We start from the raw sequence: 19,734 nt of genomic DNA, 5'->3' as shown, positions 1-19,734 counted from the left end.
GATTTGGTTTGTACACCCCTACCTGTATGCAAACAATATACATACATATTTAATGTTATGTATATAGATTGACCACTACTAAAGCACAATCACATTAATGAAAAACACACATAACGTTGTCCACACTAACAATCATATTCAAAAATCAAAATAAAAAAAATGAAAAACCTCACATTATTGAAAAAACACTGATATGCACGTTGTGGCAAAAAAATCAGTCAAAGGATACTCCAAAACAACTTAATCCCATAGACCTTTCTGTCATAAAATATTGAATATGCATAAAAGTAGCATATATGCATAACTTCTGATGTATATTGGTATAACTAAATCAAACAATTCCTACAGAAACTTTAAAAACACAATACACAAAATCTGTGATGTATATGAACTATACATATCATTATATTTCAAATACGTACCAACAATTATGTATATGTCTACCATATACATAAGTACTGATATGTATATATACTAACAACTACTAGTGCAACATCAAATTCATGAAAAAATCAATATAATAATGCAAAACTAACAACCATATTCAACAATTCAAAAATCTCACATTGATGAAAAAAATACTATATCTTAGTACAATAAACAATCATCTTATTATATTTTAAATACGTACCAATAGTTATGTATATGTCTACCATATACATAAGATATGTACAAACACTGGCAACTACTAATGCACCTTCACAATCGTGAAAAAAATTCACATAATACTGCAAAACTAACAATCATATTCAAAAATAAAAAATAAAAAAAACTCACAGTGATGAAAAAAATGAAAAAATTAATAAATTAAAAAAAATAAAAAATCAAATAATACTCCTCCAATTTGATATTTTGAACTTCGATCAGCAGCTTTTCTGAGCTTCTTCACGTTAATGGGGTCATTACGATATTTTGATCTGTTTTTAATAAAATTGGGATCCTCGTAATCAAATTCTCTGGGAACGAACCCAATAACCCGATTTGTTGGTTTACAATGGTGTAACAGAGTTAATCCTAAATTAAAAGACGGAGTATCATCCATTTACTAAGTAATAAGGAGTGAATGAAGTACATGAAAGAACTTATTCTATAGAATTTTAAATTTTGGTAAAGTAGAAAAAGAAAATTTTACTCAAAGTTGGAACAAAAAAAGGATTTGAACTTATTCTATTGAATCAACAACATGCAAGAAATTGTTCAATCAGAATCTATTATTTTTTTGGTAAAGGCGAAAAAAAAAACTAACTTCGGATCTTAAAAATTACAAAATGTTGAAAATTACGTTTGGCTCGTTGATTTTAGATTTCTTCCAAAGAAAATAAGTTGTACAAAAATTAGTAAAGTTATGTATATGTACTTTTAAAGAGAGAAATTGAAAAAGTGAGATTTTTGTAATATGTTTTGAGAGTTAAAATTTTATGTAATAAATGATACTTAAGTTGTGGCTATATGTAATTTTTAGTTTTTTTTTTTTCCATCTAGTATCCGGTACCCACATTGAAGCCGACTAATCCGGATTTGGGTTCGATAGGGCCCATTCGAGGGTAGCGTTTCCTATCAAAAAATTTTTTATATCCACGACTCAAACTCAAAACCTTTGATTAAGGGAGGAGCAGTCCCATCCACTTTGTGGTTGGGTTCCTTTGGTGGTTGGGTTGTCCAATTTTGACATCAACCAATACTACTTCTCAAAAATTGAACCTAGAAGTGACCGGTGGATGCTATTTCTAAGTTCAGTTAAATCAAAGTGCAGATCCAACATTTGAACTCAAAACAGTGGATTTGTGTGTTTCCAACACTTATAATCCGTTTATGATTGCTATATTAATCACAATATTACTTGGTAATCTTTAAATACTTTCTACTGTATATTAAGGACTTAATTAAAATGTTGTAAAATAGAAGTGATCACACAATCTAATAAAATATTGTAGAGATCCTAAGTTCAAGATTTAACCACGATTCATCATCAACAAATATAATATATACATGAGATGATAACCATGTGCTCTCCTCAACCCCAACTTTTTTCCATGCTGCTTTAAATCACAATGATGAGCTCATAGTCTTGGTGTTGCCAGAAAGCTCCAACATTTGGTTTCAGTACTACATTGTCTATTCAGTTATTACATATTACAACTATATTACACTGTTTTTCCCTTCCTCTAAGAGCACATGGGAAGTTATAATGTACTGGATAGTGTACTTATTTTAAAAACTTGATGTGCTTTCGCTAACTAGAAACAACTTTTGACCATCAGAGATCATATTTGTGTCCAGGATCTTGGCTCCATCTTCTGACACTACAATACAATTCGTTGATGAAACTCTTAACTGGTCCTTTGCTGTGTTAATGAGCTTATCAAGGCTTCGAGGTACCCATAGAATGACTCCTCTTCTTCCCTTGTCTTTGAGATCACTAGATTCCGATGTGAACACTGTGCATCTAACTCGCGGTCCTTCATCTGTAATGCCAATATATATAGGTAATCCAGGTTATTCTTTAGAGGGAAATGAATAAGTTAGAGACTTGGAACACCAGAGTCCAGAGAATAGATCATTAACTAGAGTTCCTTGTAGACGGAGATATTATCAAATAGTTGATTCATGTTTTCCCTCCAATGCGCTTTGTTTTTGCACTAACTAGAAATAAAAAGCCTATTGCTTATTCAAAGATAGGCCACTATTCGCTCGAACTGTTTGTGACAACAAATTACCTCTATTAGAGAAGGGAACTAAAGGGTTGCGAGGGGAATGTGTCGATGAGTTGAGAAAGAAGGCTAACCTCTGCAAGAGGTAAAAACAGCTATTGTAAAGTAATTTTGATCTGATCCATTATTGACAAGTTAAGTAATTAAGAAAAACTTTAAAATCTTAGAATGGAAGACTCTATGTGGCAAAAGATATGCTAACAAGGAATGTGAATTTCCCTACATCATTTCCATTACTTGCATAGTTGCATTCTCTTTTCACTTCACTTAATTCTGGTTTTTTGATATTCAGATTCTTTGAAAGGCTGAGAACTAATCTGATACTGAAATACTTAATCGGTTTGATCTAGTATGTTTGGTTTCTGGTTGGTGCACCATTACTCATGGTGTGGCAGTTCTTGAAAAGGAATCATTTAATCCGGACTTGGTTTTTTCCGAAAGGTCTATGTCAACCTACTTCACCCCCCTCTCTGCTTGGTTTTCCATCTATTAATAGCAGAGAGAAGATTTCAGTTGTGATGTTACCTTGACTTCTACTAAAACTTGGAGAAAATTCTGACAACTGACTACCCTTTGCATCTTCCAGTAACTTAATAAGATTCTTGTTTCCGCCTACTCGAGCCTCATCAAGTGGACTTTTTCCCCACCTGTAAACACGTATGCATATCACAGTTTTGGTTCTTCAAGAAGCTGATAATAATATGCTAAATTTGTAGAAAATCAAGGATTTTTAGACATCATATCGCAAGCAAATGTCTTTAAAAGTTGCGACACAGTAAAGAAAAGCGAATTAAATGGCTAAAATGCAGTTCATGCAATTCTTTAGTGGAAATTTACAAAATCGAGCAGTATTTATCAGAAAACTCCTTGTTGAGACCAATCACTTGTAAAGATCCTCAATTGAAGAGTTTAATTTGTTTACAATGTAGCAGAGAGACAGACAACCATTTCGCGCATGAAAGAAAAAATTGATCATTACGTAAATGATTCTTCAAGTAAAGCAGATGTAAGTGCATATTTAAGAACGATATGCTCATAATGCAGCTTTTAGTTATCAATTTTTTTTTTTAAAAAAGAAGAAGCTACAATTGCATGAATATTTATGCATGTTTGAGGAATAGATAATAATGTGCAGTGTTCATACTCACTAAACTTGATCATATTTGATTGCAAGCAAGACAAAGAGGAGAGTACACCTGCTTCTGTTCTCTTACTAAGATAAGTGAATTAAGTTCGTAAAAGTACCTGTCCACCGCAAAGACACTAGCCCCAGCTTCTAACAGTAATACTGAAATTGGAAACAACCCTTCTGATGCAGAAAGGTGAAGTGGTGTTCGCAAGTCATAATTTTTGGAGTTGGGATTGATGCCGTTGGCCAAAAGTCTTCTCAAATAATCTAAGTCCCTTTTTGCAACCGCCTCACAAAGGCAAGTCCCGTCATTATCTATACCTAGTAGTGCCCCTGCTTCCACCAGCAAAGAAGCCACATGATCATGGCCATTCTTGACAGCTTCAAGCAATGGAGTGCAGCCAAAGTTATCTGCTAAGAGATGGTTCTATGAGAATTCCATTTGGGGAGACAATTAAACGTCAATGAAAGACTACCCAGGTAAACTTGAAACAAAAAAAAGAAGTTACCTCTAGCGTTAATCTCCACTCCTCTTTGGATAAGGAAAACGGTAACATCTCCATGTCCCTTGGATGCAGATACATGCTGTATTTACCAAGTAAGACTTCATCACCACATTTTTGACTAAAATGCAACTTTATCCAACACCATAGATAAGAAAAGGAAGTGGTATCAACAAAGATACCAAATCCTGTTTGAATTAACTATAAGCAACTGTTGAGAAGAATCTAAACTGAGTCTTACTTTGAGACTGTTCTACAGTTGTTGAATATGTCTTTTCGTTCACAAGTATCACACTTTTTTGTTCTAATTCCATAAAGTTGAACTACTGAATTAAATACACACTGCCTAATGTATTCTCAAGCTTGTTATTCTTATATTTATGTGTAACATCGTCAGGGGGGAATGGAAACATTCATGTTAGAAAAAATACCTAAGTCCTTGCTCTGCTTCTCCGCTAGCGGTAATGGTTTATCCCAAATCTGTCATAGTTGCTCATTATACTTTAATCATTAACATGTAAGGCAAAGCTCTAGGATAACCATGACTACCTAAATAATCTCTAGGTTGTGAACACATAAAGGTGTTTTATTTCTCCCTATAATACCTTAGAACTAGTAAAAAAATTGTGCATTTATCTGCCGTCCTCACACTAACCTACTTTAACCGCATATAACTCTAATCTACGTTTGCTGAATTTCATAGTCTTCTATATGATGAGATGAATATGTGAATATTGCTTATTAAGGCGTATTTATTAGTAACCTTGACATAGATATTCAGCAGCTTGCTGTAACAGAAACAAAGGTATAAATAAGTTAATGTGTGACGAAACTCCAAGCAGAGATAGAATCTTTCTCAACACATATATAAGCTAAATATAGATACCAGAGGTGATCTTCCATCATAATCAGTTCGGTTTGGCTCTGCTCCTGCACCAATTAAACGACTTAGTCGATACAAGTCTCCGTCATGAGCAGCACAGTTCAACCTCATGGCCAGCTCAGATTCATGTTTTGCAATATTTAGAGTTATGTCTGACTCCAAAATCTTACTCCGAAGGCTTGACTCTCTTCCCTGAGAAATTCCAAATATCACATAAGAGACAATTTTTAAGAAACTACTACTTTCCCAAACACCTATTCCAGTTCAGCTGCTTAATGTTTAACATACAACAACAACAGTCCTAGTGAAATCCCACTTGTGGGGTCTGGGGAGGGTGGAACGTACCCACATAGCATTTGAAAAAAGAAACAGAAATACGGAAGATAATAAGAGATTGAAGACGTAATGATCGAACCTCAATGAGGTTATTGATGATCACACGCCCATCGGAGAAGTATATTCCCAGAATCTCCACTAGATCTTGTTTATCAATTCGTAGTAGTCGAGATAGTTCAGAAACTTGAACTGTATACGGAACTGGAATGTTGCAAAGAACAGAAATTTCACCAACAGAGTTGTACGTTTGAAGATCCAGGAGAGATTCTTCAGTTTCATTTTCTTCCAAATTTGTAAGTTCTTCCTGTAGACAATAAAAATATGAACAAACAGTTTACACAGTCAAATCTTTATATAACAGACTCGTTCGATTCGAGATATATTGGCTTATGTAGCTAATTGCTATAGCTACTACTACTTCCATTTTACTTCTCTGCCTAGGTTTACGAATTATTTCTTTTAGCATCTTGTTTAAAATGAAAGTGGAATTTAAAGATGGAAAACATACCACTTTACCATGACAGAAAAAATACAGTTGATCTGCCATGCTACCTTGTTCTAAAATCACTTCCCCTGGAAGGAAAAATTCTTCATGTACTCTGATTGCCTACAAAAGAAGAAGATTTTGCCACGATGACTCTTCACTACTATAAAATTAACATTATCACAACTACTTCTTATGCGCTTCAATTTCGAGAATAGTAGCAGACAATATACCCTAATTGACATAAACATGAATCACATAGATTGGACTAGTTATTAACCAAATAAGCACAGAACTGTTGGCTGTTGTAATATTGTGAAAAAGAGTTGCATTTAGTTTCAACTCATCTAGCTATTACATGTCTGCTTCAAGCTAAAAGGCCATAACTGGTCTAAAACCTAGACCAGTAGGAAATGTACTTGATAAATGATGAATTTATTTTGTTTTATTCTGTTGCTGATAAAATAGGAAACAGCCTGGTATAAGACAATGCATCAGTAGTCTTTGTGGAACAGTCGAGGAGTGTGCACGAACACCAGAGTTTTGAAAAAAAAAAAAAAGATTAATGCATAAGTAGATTGAACAGCTCTTGGGATATAGGAACATTTCCATCTAGACCAGGCAAGACTGACCAACATGACAAAAAACTGCTTGATGAGAAATAAGAAGAAACTAATATAGGCATTTGACTCCACATTCATTCCTCAAAGATGCAAGAATAAGTGAACCAGAGACACTTTTTGGGAGGAAATACAGAAGGAGAATATTTGGAACTCTTTTTCTTGTGGTTACGTGAACTTACAATCTGTTTGATAAATTCCTGCGAGCAACCTCTGAAAAGCGGGACTCCCCTGATGTAGGGCTCATATAATTTTCGCGAGATCTGCAAGAAGAACCGGTTGATATCTGTTCTTTCCTTTTCCTTTGGTTAGAGGGGAAAATGAGAGAGATATTTTAAAGACTAAAGAGATAAAATTCTTTTGACAATACCTTGGCTCGAATTGAAACTGGAATATCCTGTAGAATAGAAGACTCATTATAACGGCTCTCATACTGTAACCTGACATGATCTTTGATCTCTTTGCTTATGCTCTTCCCCAGCTTGTTTCTGTTCATATATTTTATAAGATCTGCCATTTTATCCCTAAACCTTTCAGTTTTCGATCCTTTTACAATTAATGCTGCCATGTTACCGAGCAGGTAGGCACCGAGAATCATGTCAAAAGAGACATAGATCATCACAAATATCATTTCCCGTACATTGACTGCATGAATTTCTCCATAACCTATAGCATAAGAGAACATTAAAATGCATTATCCTCAGATCCTGATTTCAAGAAAAGTAACCTTTCCAAGTTCATGCTGCTCTAAGAATTAGCTAGTAGCTGTTGCCTAGAAACCAATAGTACCAGAACCAGATATTTTCCTTAAATGCATACCTTATCTTTCGATGTAAAATGTCTAATGAAGGGAAACATTTCTTTTAGTTCATTAACAATACCTTCCTACATTTAATTATTTGAGACTATTTTATGATGTTATCTGGTGTAGTCAGAACAGACCAAGTAATAGCACCTTTACTAGCCTTAGAGATGTATGTAACAAAATTGCCAAGAGTTCAGCTCTATATGTTAGGCAAGATACTAGGAGATAAGCTGAGTGGTAGAATATAAGTTAAACGCTTTGTACCATCATTAATGTGTTGCACTTTCAGTATATTTAATTGTGTAGGTACCAAAGAGCCAATAACTCATAGTTCTTAGCAATCACAGTACAATCATTTCCTGTTGCATCTGAATTTTTCAATATCTTCAACTTCAACTGAATGAAAAATGATTCTGAACAGAATTATCGAAGCACGGCTTCATGTGTAAATGGCCTTAGTATCAGGTAACCGATACTCTACGCCAATAGCAATTACTACAATTAGTAAGGCCTACCTAATCTCAACTGTAACTCTAAATAAACTGAAAAAAGGGCAGCCCGGTGCACTAAAGCTACCGCTATGCGCGGTGTCCAGGGAAGGGCCCCACCACAAGGGTGTATCGTACGCAACCTTACCTTGCATTTCTGTCAGAGGCTGTTTCCAAGGCTTGAACCCGTGACCTCCTAGTCACATTACCAGTTACTCCAAGGCGCCCCTTCTAACTCTAAATAAACTGAATCTCTAAATTTGACAGCATCACTCCTTCTGTAGGTTTGCTCATACTTTCTTTAATTTTCCTTTTATGTGGTAAGCAATAGTAAAAATGATTCCTATAATACTGCCAAGTAAAAAAGGGAGTAAAGTATGAATGTTGTTTTTACACATAAAAATGAATAGCTGGAACTGGGCTGATAAAAAAAAACAATCTGATATAGTTTGAACTTTGACATGAAAAAGAAAAATAGCTTACCAACAGTTGCCATCGTAACAACAGCAAAGTACAATGATGTGATATACCGAGTCCATAGATCAATCTCTCGGAAATGTACATAGTTATAGTCACCCATCTTCAAACTTCCTATCCATGTATAACCTTCTTCCCATGGAGGCAATGTAGTAGCCAGATAGTAAAAGATGCAGGCAGCTGTGTGAGTGCAGTACAGTTCGACAACAAATAACTTTATGATCCTTGTAAACAGATAATTCAGACGGATGTCTTTCTCCAACTTCTCAAAAAATTCTGTCACCCTAAGCGCTCGGCTCAGCCTGATCCATAAGATATACCTAACTATCTCTTTTCTGCCACAAGCCTGATTACACAAAACAACTTAAAGTTTCATTTTATTGACAGCATTGGAAACTGACTAAATAGAGTGCACAACTGTCCTTAATCTAGCATAACTAGAATTAAAGTTCAAGCTTCAAAGTCATCAGATGCACCAAGATTTCAGTTGATAATCATTGTCCAAGGCTAAAATTTCGGCTTTTACAAACTTCAAGAGGATGATAACACCAACAAATAAGAAAAATATGAGAACACAAACAAACACATTACACACACCAGTCCATAAAGAAAGGGAGAATTTTACACATTTGGTAGACACAACATTCCCCAGACTTCAAATTACCACTTTGAACGGTCCTGAAAGGATTTTCTAGCCACCATAATTTAATTTCTCAATTTCTTGAACCAGAAATTTTAATTACAAGGTCAGTCGAAGGAAGAATAGTTCCGCGAAAAACCGAAACTAGTTTGTGATCACTTCATTTGCCTCCAAAGAGAAGGCTATATACTTGGCAATCAATTTACTTGAATGCAAAAAATGAGTAACAAGAACGGCGAGCTAATTGGTGTTTTGGTTGCAAAACACGAATAAAGATAGCTATAGCAGTTATGAAGTCATAACACATTATTATAACCTTGTCCTTTTACCAGAGCGCATCTATATTAAATAGCATAACCATAATATATCAATCAATCTATCAACTAAACCTCAATGCCAAATTATTTAGAATCGGCTCCATGAAATCCCTTAATGCTGAGGAATACAACGATATCAGTTTTTTTTAGAAAAAAGCCTGTCCCTATTCACATGGCCGAATTTATAGGTGAAATATGGGGCACGTGGTCTATCCATAAATTAGGTATTTCTGTTGGGACCTATGCTACAAAAAGGCTAAATAGTGCACTTGGTTGAATGTTAGAATTATTTGCCAAGAGAATTAGGATCAATTTTCACTTAATGAAATATCTCAGCCTATTCATCATTGTAACACAATTCTCGACCTACAACAACTCTCCTCCTTTATCCGATATATGTGCCAGCAGCTAGGATAGCGGTGATATAAGGGGAAATTTTTACCAACAAATGTGGAAAAAGAAAGAAAGAAAGGGGAATATTCACCTTGTATATAGCATCCCAGGGAAAACAACCTAGCAAGTCCACCAGGAAACGAGATTTCAAGTACCTATACAGATTACACAAAAAATCAGCTATTAAAACCAAATATGCATCAAAAAACTGCACGATTAGTACTAATGTGTTAAGACATATTGGAATATAATTGCCAGGTTAAAAAGGGGAGAAATTAAAGAGTAGAGAGAGTACATACCGAATGGCGATGAGTTTACGATCATAGACCATGCGGTAAGAATGGGAGTCACGATAGGCAACGAAGAAGAGAACGAGGATGTCAATGAGGAAAGCAAGTTGGCCGGCGATATCGAGAAGGAATAGATTTTCAGGGAGTCCTCTGAAGAAGCCAAACTCCAAGGGAGTGAAGAAGGAGGAGTACACTGCCCATATCAGAATGAATTGCGTCCACACTAAGTACCACCTGCATTCAAAAATTATGCTTTAATTTACTCATTACGCTATGAAGGAAAGTGGGGCATGTTGTAGTGGCAGTGTGGGTGGTGAAGTTAGTTTCCTTGGCGCCAATGATTTGCATGGTTTAATAGGGAATTAATAATGGAAGACTAATTAATACTCCTCATCTAACACAGAATAAAATAATTTTATATTTTATTCCAAAATTATTACTTCCTCCGGCTCATATTACTTGACATGTTTCTTACAAAAATTTTACTCCTAAATTGATTTCTCATTTTACTTGTCTTTTTTCATTAATCAAGAAGAAATAAAAAAATATTTTCATGTTTTACCCTTTGCATTAATTAATTTTTTTAAATTAAAATGCAAACATCATTTAATAAGGGCACTACGGTAAACTAGTCATGTTATTAATTATTTTTCTTAATCAATGCGTCATCTCAATTTGGAACGAAATAGTTGGCATATTTAAAGAATCAATAGATAATTGGACACTTCTTTTCAACTTTACGCTTAGTAATTTAATGGAAAAGTAATTAACTCCAATAGAAAATGATAATATTTAATGCTGATTTAATAGATTCATATTAATCAATTTACAACCTTATTAATTTCTCCTTTAAGATTTGTGTAAAAAATAAACATGATTGACCTTTTAAGATTTTAACCCTATTTAGATCATATATGACAAAATAACTCTATATTTTATTCTACAATTATTGTCTTTTATTTTCCGTACCAACTGCCCTTTTAAGATTTTAATCCTAGTTAAATCAACAACAACAACAAACCCAATGTATTCCCACCTAGTGGGGTCTGGAGGGTAAGATATACGCAGTCCATACCTCTACCTCTGAAGAAATAGAAAGGCTGTTTCCGATATACCCCCGGCTCAAGACACGAGATACCACACAAACACATAGTAAAGCACAGCACAAGGTTACAAGATTACATAACATAAATACGTCACCCATAAGTAATATAAAACAGAGGAAAGCACACAGATTCATAATAAAACATGGAACACGGACTCCTAACAGGAAAAAAAACCCACCAAGTAACTCCCAACACTAGCGACTCAAACTGGCCCTAGTCCTCTGCCCTAATTCGCGTCCTCTAGACCTTCCTATCTAGGGTCATGTCCTCGGTGAGCTGTAACTACTCCATGTCTCGCCTAATCACCTCACCCCAGTACTTCTTCGGCCTACCCCTACCCCGCCTAAAACCATCCAACGCTAGCCTCTCACACCTACGGACCGGGGCATTCATGCCCCTCCTCTTTACGTGTCCGAACCATCTCAATCGGGCTTCCCGCATCTTGCACTCCACTGGGATCACACCAACCTTCTCCCGGATGGTCTCATTCCGAACTCTATCCCCTCTAGTCAGCCCACACATCCAGCGCAACATCCGCATTTCTGCCACCCTCATCTTTTGGATGTGGGAGTTCTTAACTGGCCAACACTTCGCTCCATACAACATGGCCGGACGGACTACCGCCCTGTAGAATTTGCCGTTAAGCTTAGGCGGCACCTTCTTATCCTAGTTAAATCAATTTTCAATTTTTTGAATCTTTGAGTTGCCAAATAAAAATATACATTCATATATGTACATAACTTTTCTCAAGTAAACAAATGTATTTATACCCCTTCTCTAGAAACTAGAAACGGTGATTAATTAACTAATGACATAAATAATACCATCAGTCAATTCGTATTTATTTATTTTGGCAGATAATTTGATATATTTTAATGATAATAAGTATCTATAAATATCTTTTGAATGCAATCATATTTAATACTTTACTCTTATTTTTCTCTTGAGTCTATCAAAAACAAATTTTCTATCTCACAAAGAATAAGATTTATGTATGTCCCATCCTCCCGAATTCCACACATGAGATCACACTTGATATGTTTTTGTTCGACTACACAAAATTTTAAACCCATGAAAGAGAATTCCTTATATTTATATATAAATGGCAAAAACAAAACCAATTTTGGCCACATCAATCAACTTATAAGTAAGTACTAAGTAGTTTGTAAAAAGATACCATTAGTTTTTTTCCCCTTAAATGAATTGCCTAATTAGGAGAGTAAAAATGACTAACCAATTATCAGGGTGAATAAGTAATCCCCTGGCTGTACCATCAGCACTACTTTCTCTGCCTTGTCCATTTCTAACACTAACACTTGTGTCAAGACTAGAGTAATTCCTCAGCAGCTTCAACCTATTCTTCCAATTAGACCCCAATCTGTTTGTGTTCAAATTGGAACTTTCTTCATTAAGATCCTCAACCTTATACTCCTCCTCTTCTTCTGAATCTTCTCTTCCTCTTCCTTTTCCTCTTTCCATATTTTTCTACTACTTCTATCACTTATTACTATAAAAACTCCAACTGGTAGTAAATTTTGTTTTTTTAAGAATTCTTGTCTACTTATAGTTCGACTCAATTATTAATTAGTTGCTGTTGCAGGATACCGTTGAGGACATGATGAGGTGGTTAGAGAATATATAGCATTGAACGAGGAATATAATCCCTCTTTACGTCAAAACGAGAATCAATTTATTTTAAAGAGAGATAAGCTCAGAATTTATGCTGCTACTTTAATTCATTGATATCATTCATTATTGGGCTAATTACAGTGTGAAGATTTATTCTAGCAATCTTGATTGCTATGATGATTAATGTAAAATCTTGATTGGTTTCATACCTTACCGCTCCCTCCGTTCGCTTTTATTATTTGTTACATTTTGATTTTGACACACCTATTAATAAGAAAAACATTTAATTAGATGACTATTTTGCCATAGTACCCTTATTAAATTATATTTACATTGTGTTTTTAAATTAATTTAGAGAAAAAAACAATTAATGCTAAGGTTAAAAGAGGAAAAAAGAAAGTTGTCTTTTCTTGTGACAAGTAAAAATAAAAATTCAATGAGAAAATTAGTGACGAGTAAAACGAACGAAGAGAGTATCATGTGTGTAACTTTCCTACCTGAACCATCACCAATTAATTAGCAAAATATATTTAAATTATTAATTATTTGGGTTCAATATCTGAACTTTGAGTAGAAAAAGAAGTCATTGACAGTTTAGGTGTCTTTTGCATCATTTAATTCTAATTTAAATTCATATGTTATCACTTATCAGTCATTGGTAGTTGTGTTTTGTGTACATATAGTTTTCACATTCGTGTATTATCATTTTCACGTCCTTACGTATAGTTCAGCGAATTTTTCAGATGCTCATACTGCTAATGGTTCTGGATTCTTTTTGGTTTTGTTTTGACTTTTTGGGATTCCTTATGCCTGCCTTTGCCTTTTCCAAATGTGCTTATAGTATTTTGTTTCTATTTTTTATTTACCTAAGCACTTTTCAACATTGGGAATTAAAATCGTCATTATTATAATAAAGTTTTAAATTTCACATGTGAAATTAGTTAAGAGACATTGTCATTAATTAATTTCACACTTTCATTTGTAATATTAGAACTTAATTATATGGCCAAAAACAATTAGTGAACCATAGTTCATGTCTTTAATATCCTCACCCTAGGATATTTAATGTCACAAATAAATAATTAATCAATAAGGTTGCTATATTGACTTCCCATAGGGAATTTTTTTTTTAAAGGAAAGAAAATATAACGTGTTAATGTGTTATGTGTGAGGAAACATTAGGTTCTCCTTGAAGGGGATTTATGTCACACGAATTTCAATTATCAAAGAAAATAAATGTGAGAAGACAAAACCTATACGATCGGCTAAAAGATGTCGATAATATAAAAGGAATCCATTTCTTTTGTTTTTTGACTTTTGTGTACCATTGTTTTAGGACAGTAAAATTTATTTGTGGGTTAAGAGCACGCAATATAATTTTAGCTTTGGATTAATAGTGAACGTTAGCAGAAAAGTAAATAATGTAAACAAAAAGTGAAATAAACTAAAGAACACATCGATTAGGAGCAAAGCTGTAACGATAACGTGAACCACAATCCTACCAACTATGGCAGTTGTGACCGAGCACGAAGAATGTGCAAGCATAATATAAGAGGACGATAAAACAACTAAAGAAAATAGAGAAAGCTTAAAAATAAAATTATTAAAAATTTTAATTCATTTTAGAAAAAAGAGAAGCAGAAATCAAATCTTATACAATGGAGGGAGGGGAACTCTTAACTTTCTAATTTCTATTTATTGGTCGCCCGCCTTGTTGTGGCCAATATAAGTCTATCAAACGGGCCGGGTCAGTCCACGGGCCGTAGGGTATTGAATTTCAAGCGGGGTTAATTTTTTGGGTCCGATTAATTCAGTCCGGACTAAAATCGGTCCGATCCGGCCCGATTAAGTTTTAAAAAAATAAATAGATTTTTTAATTTATATACTATTATATAAATTAGTATATAACTATATATAGTGTGTGTATATATTATAGTATATTTTATTTAAAGTAATACGTATATATTGAATGTTACGTATATATCTTCTATAGACATACATATTTAACGTATACATGTGTATATATTTTATAAATTAGCATATAACTATATATATATAGTGTGTGTATATATTATAGTTTATGTTTTATTTAAAGTAGTACATATATCGAATGGTATGTTTATATGTGTATATATTTTCTATAGACTCTAAAGTAGTATATATATTAAATGATACGTTTATATGTGTATATGTTTTATAAATTATTATATATATCATTATATTGTAGTATATATCCTGTAGTATATGTTTTATTTAGAGTAGTATGTATATTTAACTAACGTATAGTCGTATACACGATTACATGTGTAATTGTGTATATATGTGTATATATTTTTAAAATTCTAATGTAGTATATACTCTATATATAGTGTATATATATTGTTTAAAGTATTTAAAATGTATATAGGTGGGTATATATAGTGTATATTGAAGAAATTTTTTTTTTTTGTTTTTGACCGGTTTTGATCAGATTTTTAACTGGTTTTGACCGGGTTTAGGTGGGTTGGACCGAGTTAGGTTAAGTGGGGCGGTTCAGGATTGTTTTTTAAAAAACTACTGTTGGGCCCAAAATCGGATCAGCCCATTTAATCAGATTTGAATCCAGACCGGTCCGCAACCCGATTAAAATTCACGGGCCAATTTCAGGTTGACCCGACCCGGCTCTCTTAACAGCCTTAAGCCAATAGGAGAATGCCACTCATCCTTGTGCCGTTGGATAGTAATCAACCCACTAGCGTGTGTTAGACGCGGTTTAATCGAAAGTTGCCTACACACTTGAATAGTCTGACACACTGTCCTTTTTGTTTGTCCTTAGTATGCAGTCACTATAGTAGATGGTCTAAAATTGCTTTGTGTTTACCCGAGTGGGTGTTTCTTCGTGTCGGGCTTGTTCTCAAGATGACGACATCTTGAGTCGGCCCTCGTTACATTCGATCCAAACTGGCCCAATCTTTTACTAAAATGATTTTACCTCATACGACTTTTGCACGCGAAAATTAGAAAAATAAAATCAAAGCACTATGTTCTTTTATCTTCACTTCCATCAATAATGATAGATAGCCTGAAGCTCGAAATATCAAACTATATGGATCAAGGTTTAATGTACATATCCTGACGTTCAAACTCTACGGTTTAATGTTTGAACTTTGATAAAGCTTATTCAGTAACAGATCCAGGATTTTTATTCAGGGGATTAGATCAAAATCTATATAAATATATAACAGAGAAACATGGCATTGCTAACGTGGCATGCCTCAATGAGCAAGAAATGAATTTATCTATTTTCTCAATCTTTTGAATAATTTTTGTATTTTAAATTAACAAAATCTTTAGTCAAATACTAAATATGAAAAAAAGCATCCTAGAGGATGTAACGTATGAGTTATTATCTAATTGTTAAATATGATCATGAACTTAATGGTCATCCGTTTAAACATTTATGGTTAATGCATGCATCTTCTCCTGACTCTTACTTTTCTTTCATTTGCTCTTATATACTACTATGTCCATTTCATATGGATATTCGTTTAACTTTTCCTTCCTTTGCGTATTAATTTCGTAGAAAAAGAATTAATTTTTAAAAATCTTTTTTTCCCCCTTAGAAATCAGGCAAATACTGGAAATTAAATTGCACAGACTTGTCGGAAGTATGGATATTTTGTTCTTTGTTAAGTTCGTTTCTAACAAAAGCCTTTTCATTTTCTTTCCTTTGTTATTATAGGTGAAAGGTACTGAAAGCATTTCTCTTTGCATTGGTGAGAATCTTTATGTTGTTGAAATGATCTTGTTTTCTGTTTGGGTGTGCAGTAGATTGCAAACGATCCGAAACACGAAGATATTTTTTTTCCCCATCTTTAACTGTTTTTTGATGAAGCTGTTTCCTATTTATGAAGGGTTTTTCTTTCATCAAGATGAAGAACAATGTTTGATGGTGATGTAAAATTTTTTGAGATGTAAATTTAAAAATCATTTATACATGTTTGGTATCCCTATATATAGCAGTATTACTTCAATGTATTGTGATTTTTTTAATTTCCCTTAAACTTTTATCTAAGAAGTTAGACATATTATACTATAACTATTTAATTTGTTTGTTATTTTTAATTTGTGTTAAGTTTGGGTATTAAAATATGCACTCGGCTATTCTCTATGATGTTGAAAAAATATTTTTGTGGAAGCTATTCATCAAGGTTTTATTGGGATCAAAACTCTCAAAGTTGGATCTATAGGCAAATTTGCAAAAGGTTCTTGAAGACCAAGTAGAAGAACTCTATGAAAATGTCATTAATCTTCCTTGACATTTATGTTGCAGAATTTTTTTGTTTAAAGTACAATTCTAAATAATAATTTTCCTATATGAAATAATTATGCTCTTTGCCCATACGGATAGCTCCTCAAAACATTCTCTGCTAAATTGTAAATTGTTACTTTTAAAAACTACTAAAAATATGCATATTTATGTAGAATGACACATGATTCTATGATCGTTACTTTGGATTTGGAATGTTATATATGGACCTATATTGTAAAAGAGGTATGAAAAGTCTATATACTAATATTACCTTTCTATAGGAATGTTTTTATGATCTTTCTTTTATTTTTCGTTTTTCATTATATATAACCTTTGTATTTATAAGAGAATATATTTTATGCGTTACGATTACGCGAAGCGCGATCAAGTACACTAGTTATATTATAAAGAAAAGTGACACTCGCTAAATTTTAACCTGCCTTATCATGCCGTTTTAACATTTCTTCTCAGTTTTGCTTTGCGAGTCCTTCTTAAATAATAGTGTGTCTTTTTCTTACTTTTACTTTGCAGTTTTATTTTATTTCAAAAAAAAATTCCTTCAAATTAATCCCCCTACAAAAAAAAAAATAAGGTTCTTAAAAATGTGTAAGCATTGAATTATTTATATTATAATATATAATTAGTACTCAATAAAAAATAAAAAAATAAAAAAAACAAAAATTACTGAACAACATCAATATTAATATATTGAATGATAAAATATAGTTTAAAAGAACGAACCATGTAATTCGATAAAATAATCAGTAAAACTTGACAAATTCAAAACAAAAAATTATACTATATAAAATTAGTCAAATTTATAAAATTATTTTGATCAAACGTGACATAAAACGTATAAAAAGAAATATGCATAATATGTTTATTTTATTTTTTGGGGAGAGGGGGAGGGGGGGGGGGGGTTAATTTGAAAGTTATATAAATCTAGCTATGACTTTAAACTAGTACTAAATGCATCAAAAAAAGATTATATGTATTGAAATATTTTTCACTCCAACTATATAAAAAATTTGTACAAAATATTTTAGGCTCAGTATTTATACTAGAAAAAATAGAAAATAAATAATTTTTAACTAAATAATAAATACACACAAATGAATTAAATGGACTAATTAATTTTTGTTACTAAAATTTACATATATACACAAGGTAACTTTACCTTATTACATAAAATCCCATATTAGAAAAATAATTACAAAAATCCCAAAGTAATTACTTATATCCCTTAAATTTACTATTTCTCTCTCATCCCCCTCATACATATCAAAATGTCATTATTTGCTCCTTTTTTTGTGCACCGATTTTTGCTTCATATCTCTGCTCCTTTATTTACACCTACAATCAAGCTAACATGATCTGAGGAGTTTCAAATTTTTCAGTTATCAACCATTAACTAAACAAAGTTCACCTTCTTCATTAAATTTTAAGTTTTTTTTTCAACTTTACCAAATCAAACTTAGATTTGAATTTTTCTTTGGTGCGGGTGATGATTCAAATTTGAACTCCGGCATCCCTGCCACCGTCTCCGGCTAACCTTCCGGCAACAGCTCCACCACTTCGCCACCAAATACAACAGCAGAGTTGTGATAGAAGCTGAAAACGGTCGTTCATTCGCAATCGAAGTCGATGCCCCTATACTCCAAATTGATTTATGAGGATATGCTCTTTCCCGCCGTGACTAAAATCGATGTATATTTGTTATTGGAGTATAAATTCCATATTTGTTGTTTGTATTTTATAATGATGTCTAACTATTATACATAATGGTAATGTATTATACCATCTCATACAATAGTATTTAACGCCATACAGATATTGTTACTTCAGTCGTCATACATTACTAAGCAATATATGAGGACGTGGTTAAATTATGTTATTTGTTCAATTCAACCCTCATAAATTACTAGGTAGTGTACAAGTATGTGGTTGATATCTGTTCTTTGTTCATTTTTATACATATCAAATTGTGTATTAGAAAACATTATTCATAAGTTAGCATGAGTTGTTCAATCAATATTCACATAACTATAACATAATACATAAAATTAATATGTATAAGGTTAGCATATTATGAATAGATAAAAATATTCAAAAACTTATATTGTTTTTTTTTAAATTAAAAGTCACCTGATGCAATTTGATTTTTAACATTATACATATCAAGTTATGTATATTCTTCAACATAATACAGTTTGAAACTCTGGTAATATCAACATTATACATTTAATTAATTATACTATATATAAGACTGTTATGTATAAGGTCAATGTAACCTATAATGTTTTCTACATACATACATATCACCTCATCCGATGCAATTTGATTTTTAGACCTTATACAAATCAAAAATAATGATTTATAAGAAATAATATTTTTATGAACTTTTTTAAAAACAATTGCATATAAGAGGTCGTATTATGTATTATACATAGATATTCAAGATTTTTTTTTAATGTATTAAATTATTTTCAATTTGAATTACTGTAACTAATTTTAAGATATCACTAATCAATAAATTAGTAATTTTCATTAATTAGGGTGCTTGATTTAAGGTTTCTGATTTACTTTACTTAAATATAGGTATCTAGTTTAATCAATAAATTAGATAATTAAG

General features: G+C 32.7%; 1 protein-coding gene across 1 annotated transcript; it reads right to left on the bottom strand.

Annotated features, from left to right (window-relative positions):
- Positions 1–1,944: 1,944 nt before the first annotated feature.
- LOC107862853 (potassium channel SKOR) lies at positions 1,945–12,777 on the bottom strand. The gene is made up of 13 exons (XM_016708553.2): positions 12,417–12,777; positions 10,086–10,310; positions 9,878–9,941; positions 8,443–8,782; positions 7,037–7,332; positions 6,849–6,929; positions 6,071–6,169; positions 5,642–5,866; positions 5,230–5,418; positions 4,350–4,425; positions 3,957–4,251; positions 3,237–3,358; positions 1,945–2,465 (listed from the first exon to the last, which is right to left on the bottom strand). Exons 1-13 carry the CDS (start codon positions 12,659–12,661, stop codon positions 2,212–2,214), a joined length of 2,511 nt encoding a protein of 836 aa, XP_016564039.2. The 5' UTR covers positions 12,662–12,777; the 3' UTR covers positions 1,945–2,211.
- Between the last annotated feature and the right edge of the window lie 6,957 nt (positions 12,778–19,734).

Source organism: Capsicum annuum, chromosome 3 (genome assembly GCF_002878395.1).
Source record: "Capsicum annuum cultivar UCD-10X-F1 chromosome 3, UCD10Xv1.1, whole genome shotgun sequence".
NCBI lineage: Eukaryota > Viridiplantae > Streptophyta > Magnoliopsida > Solanales > Solanaceae > Capsicum > Capsicum annuum.
This window is presented reverse-complemented; position numbering and strand designations above follow the sequence as displayed.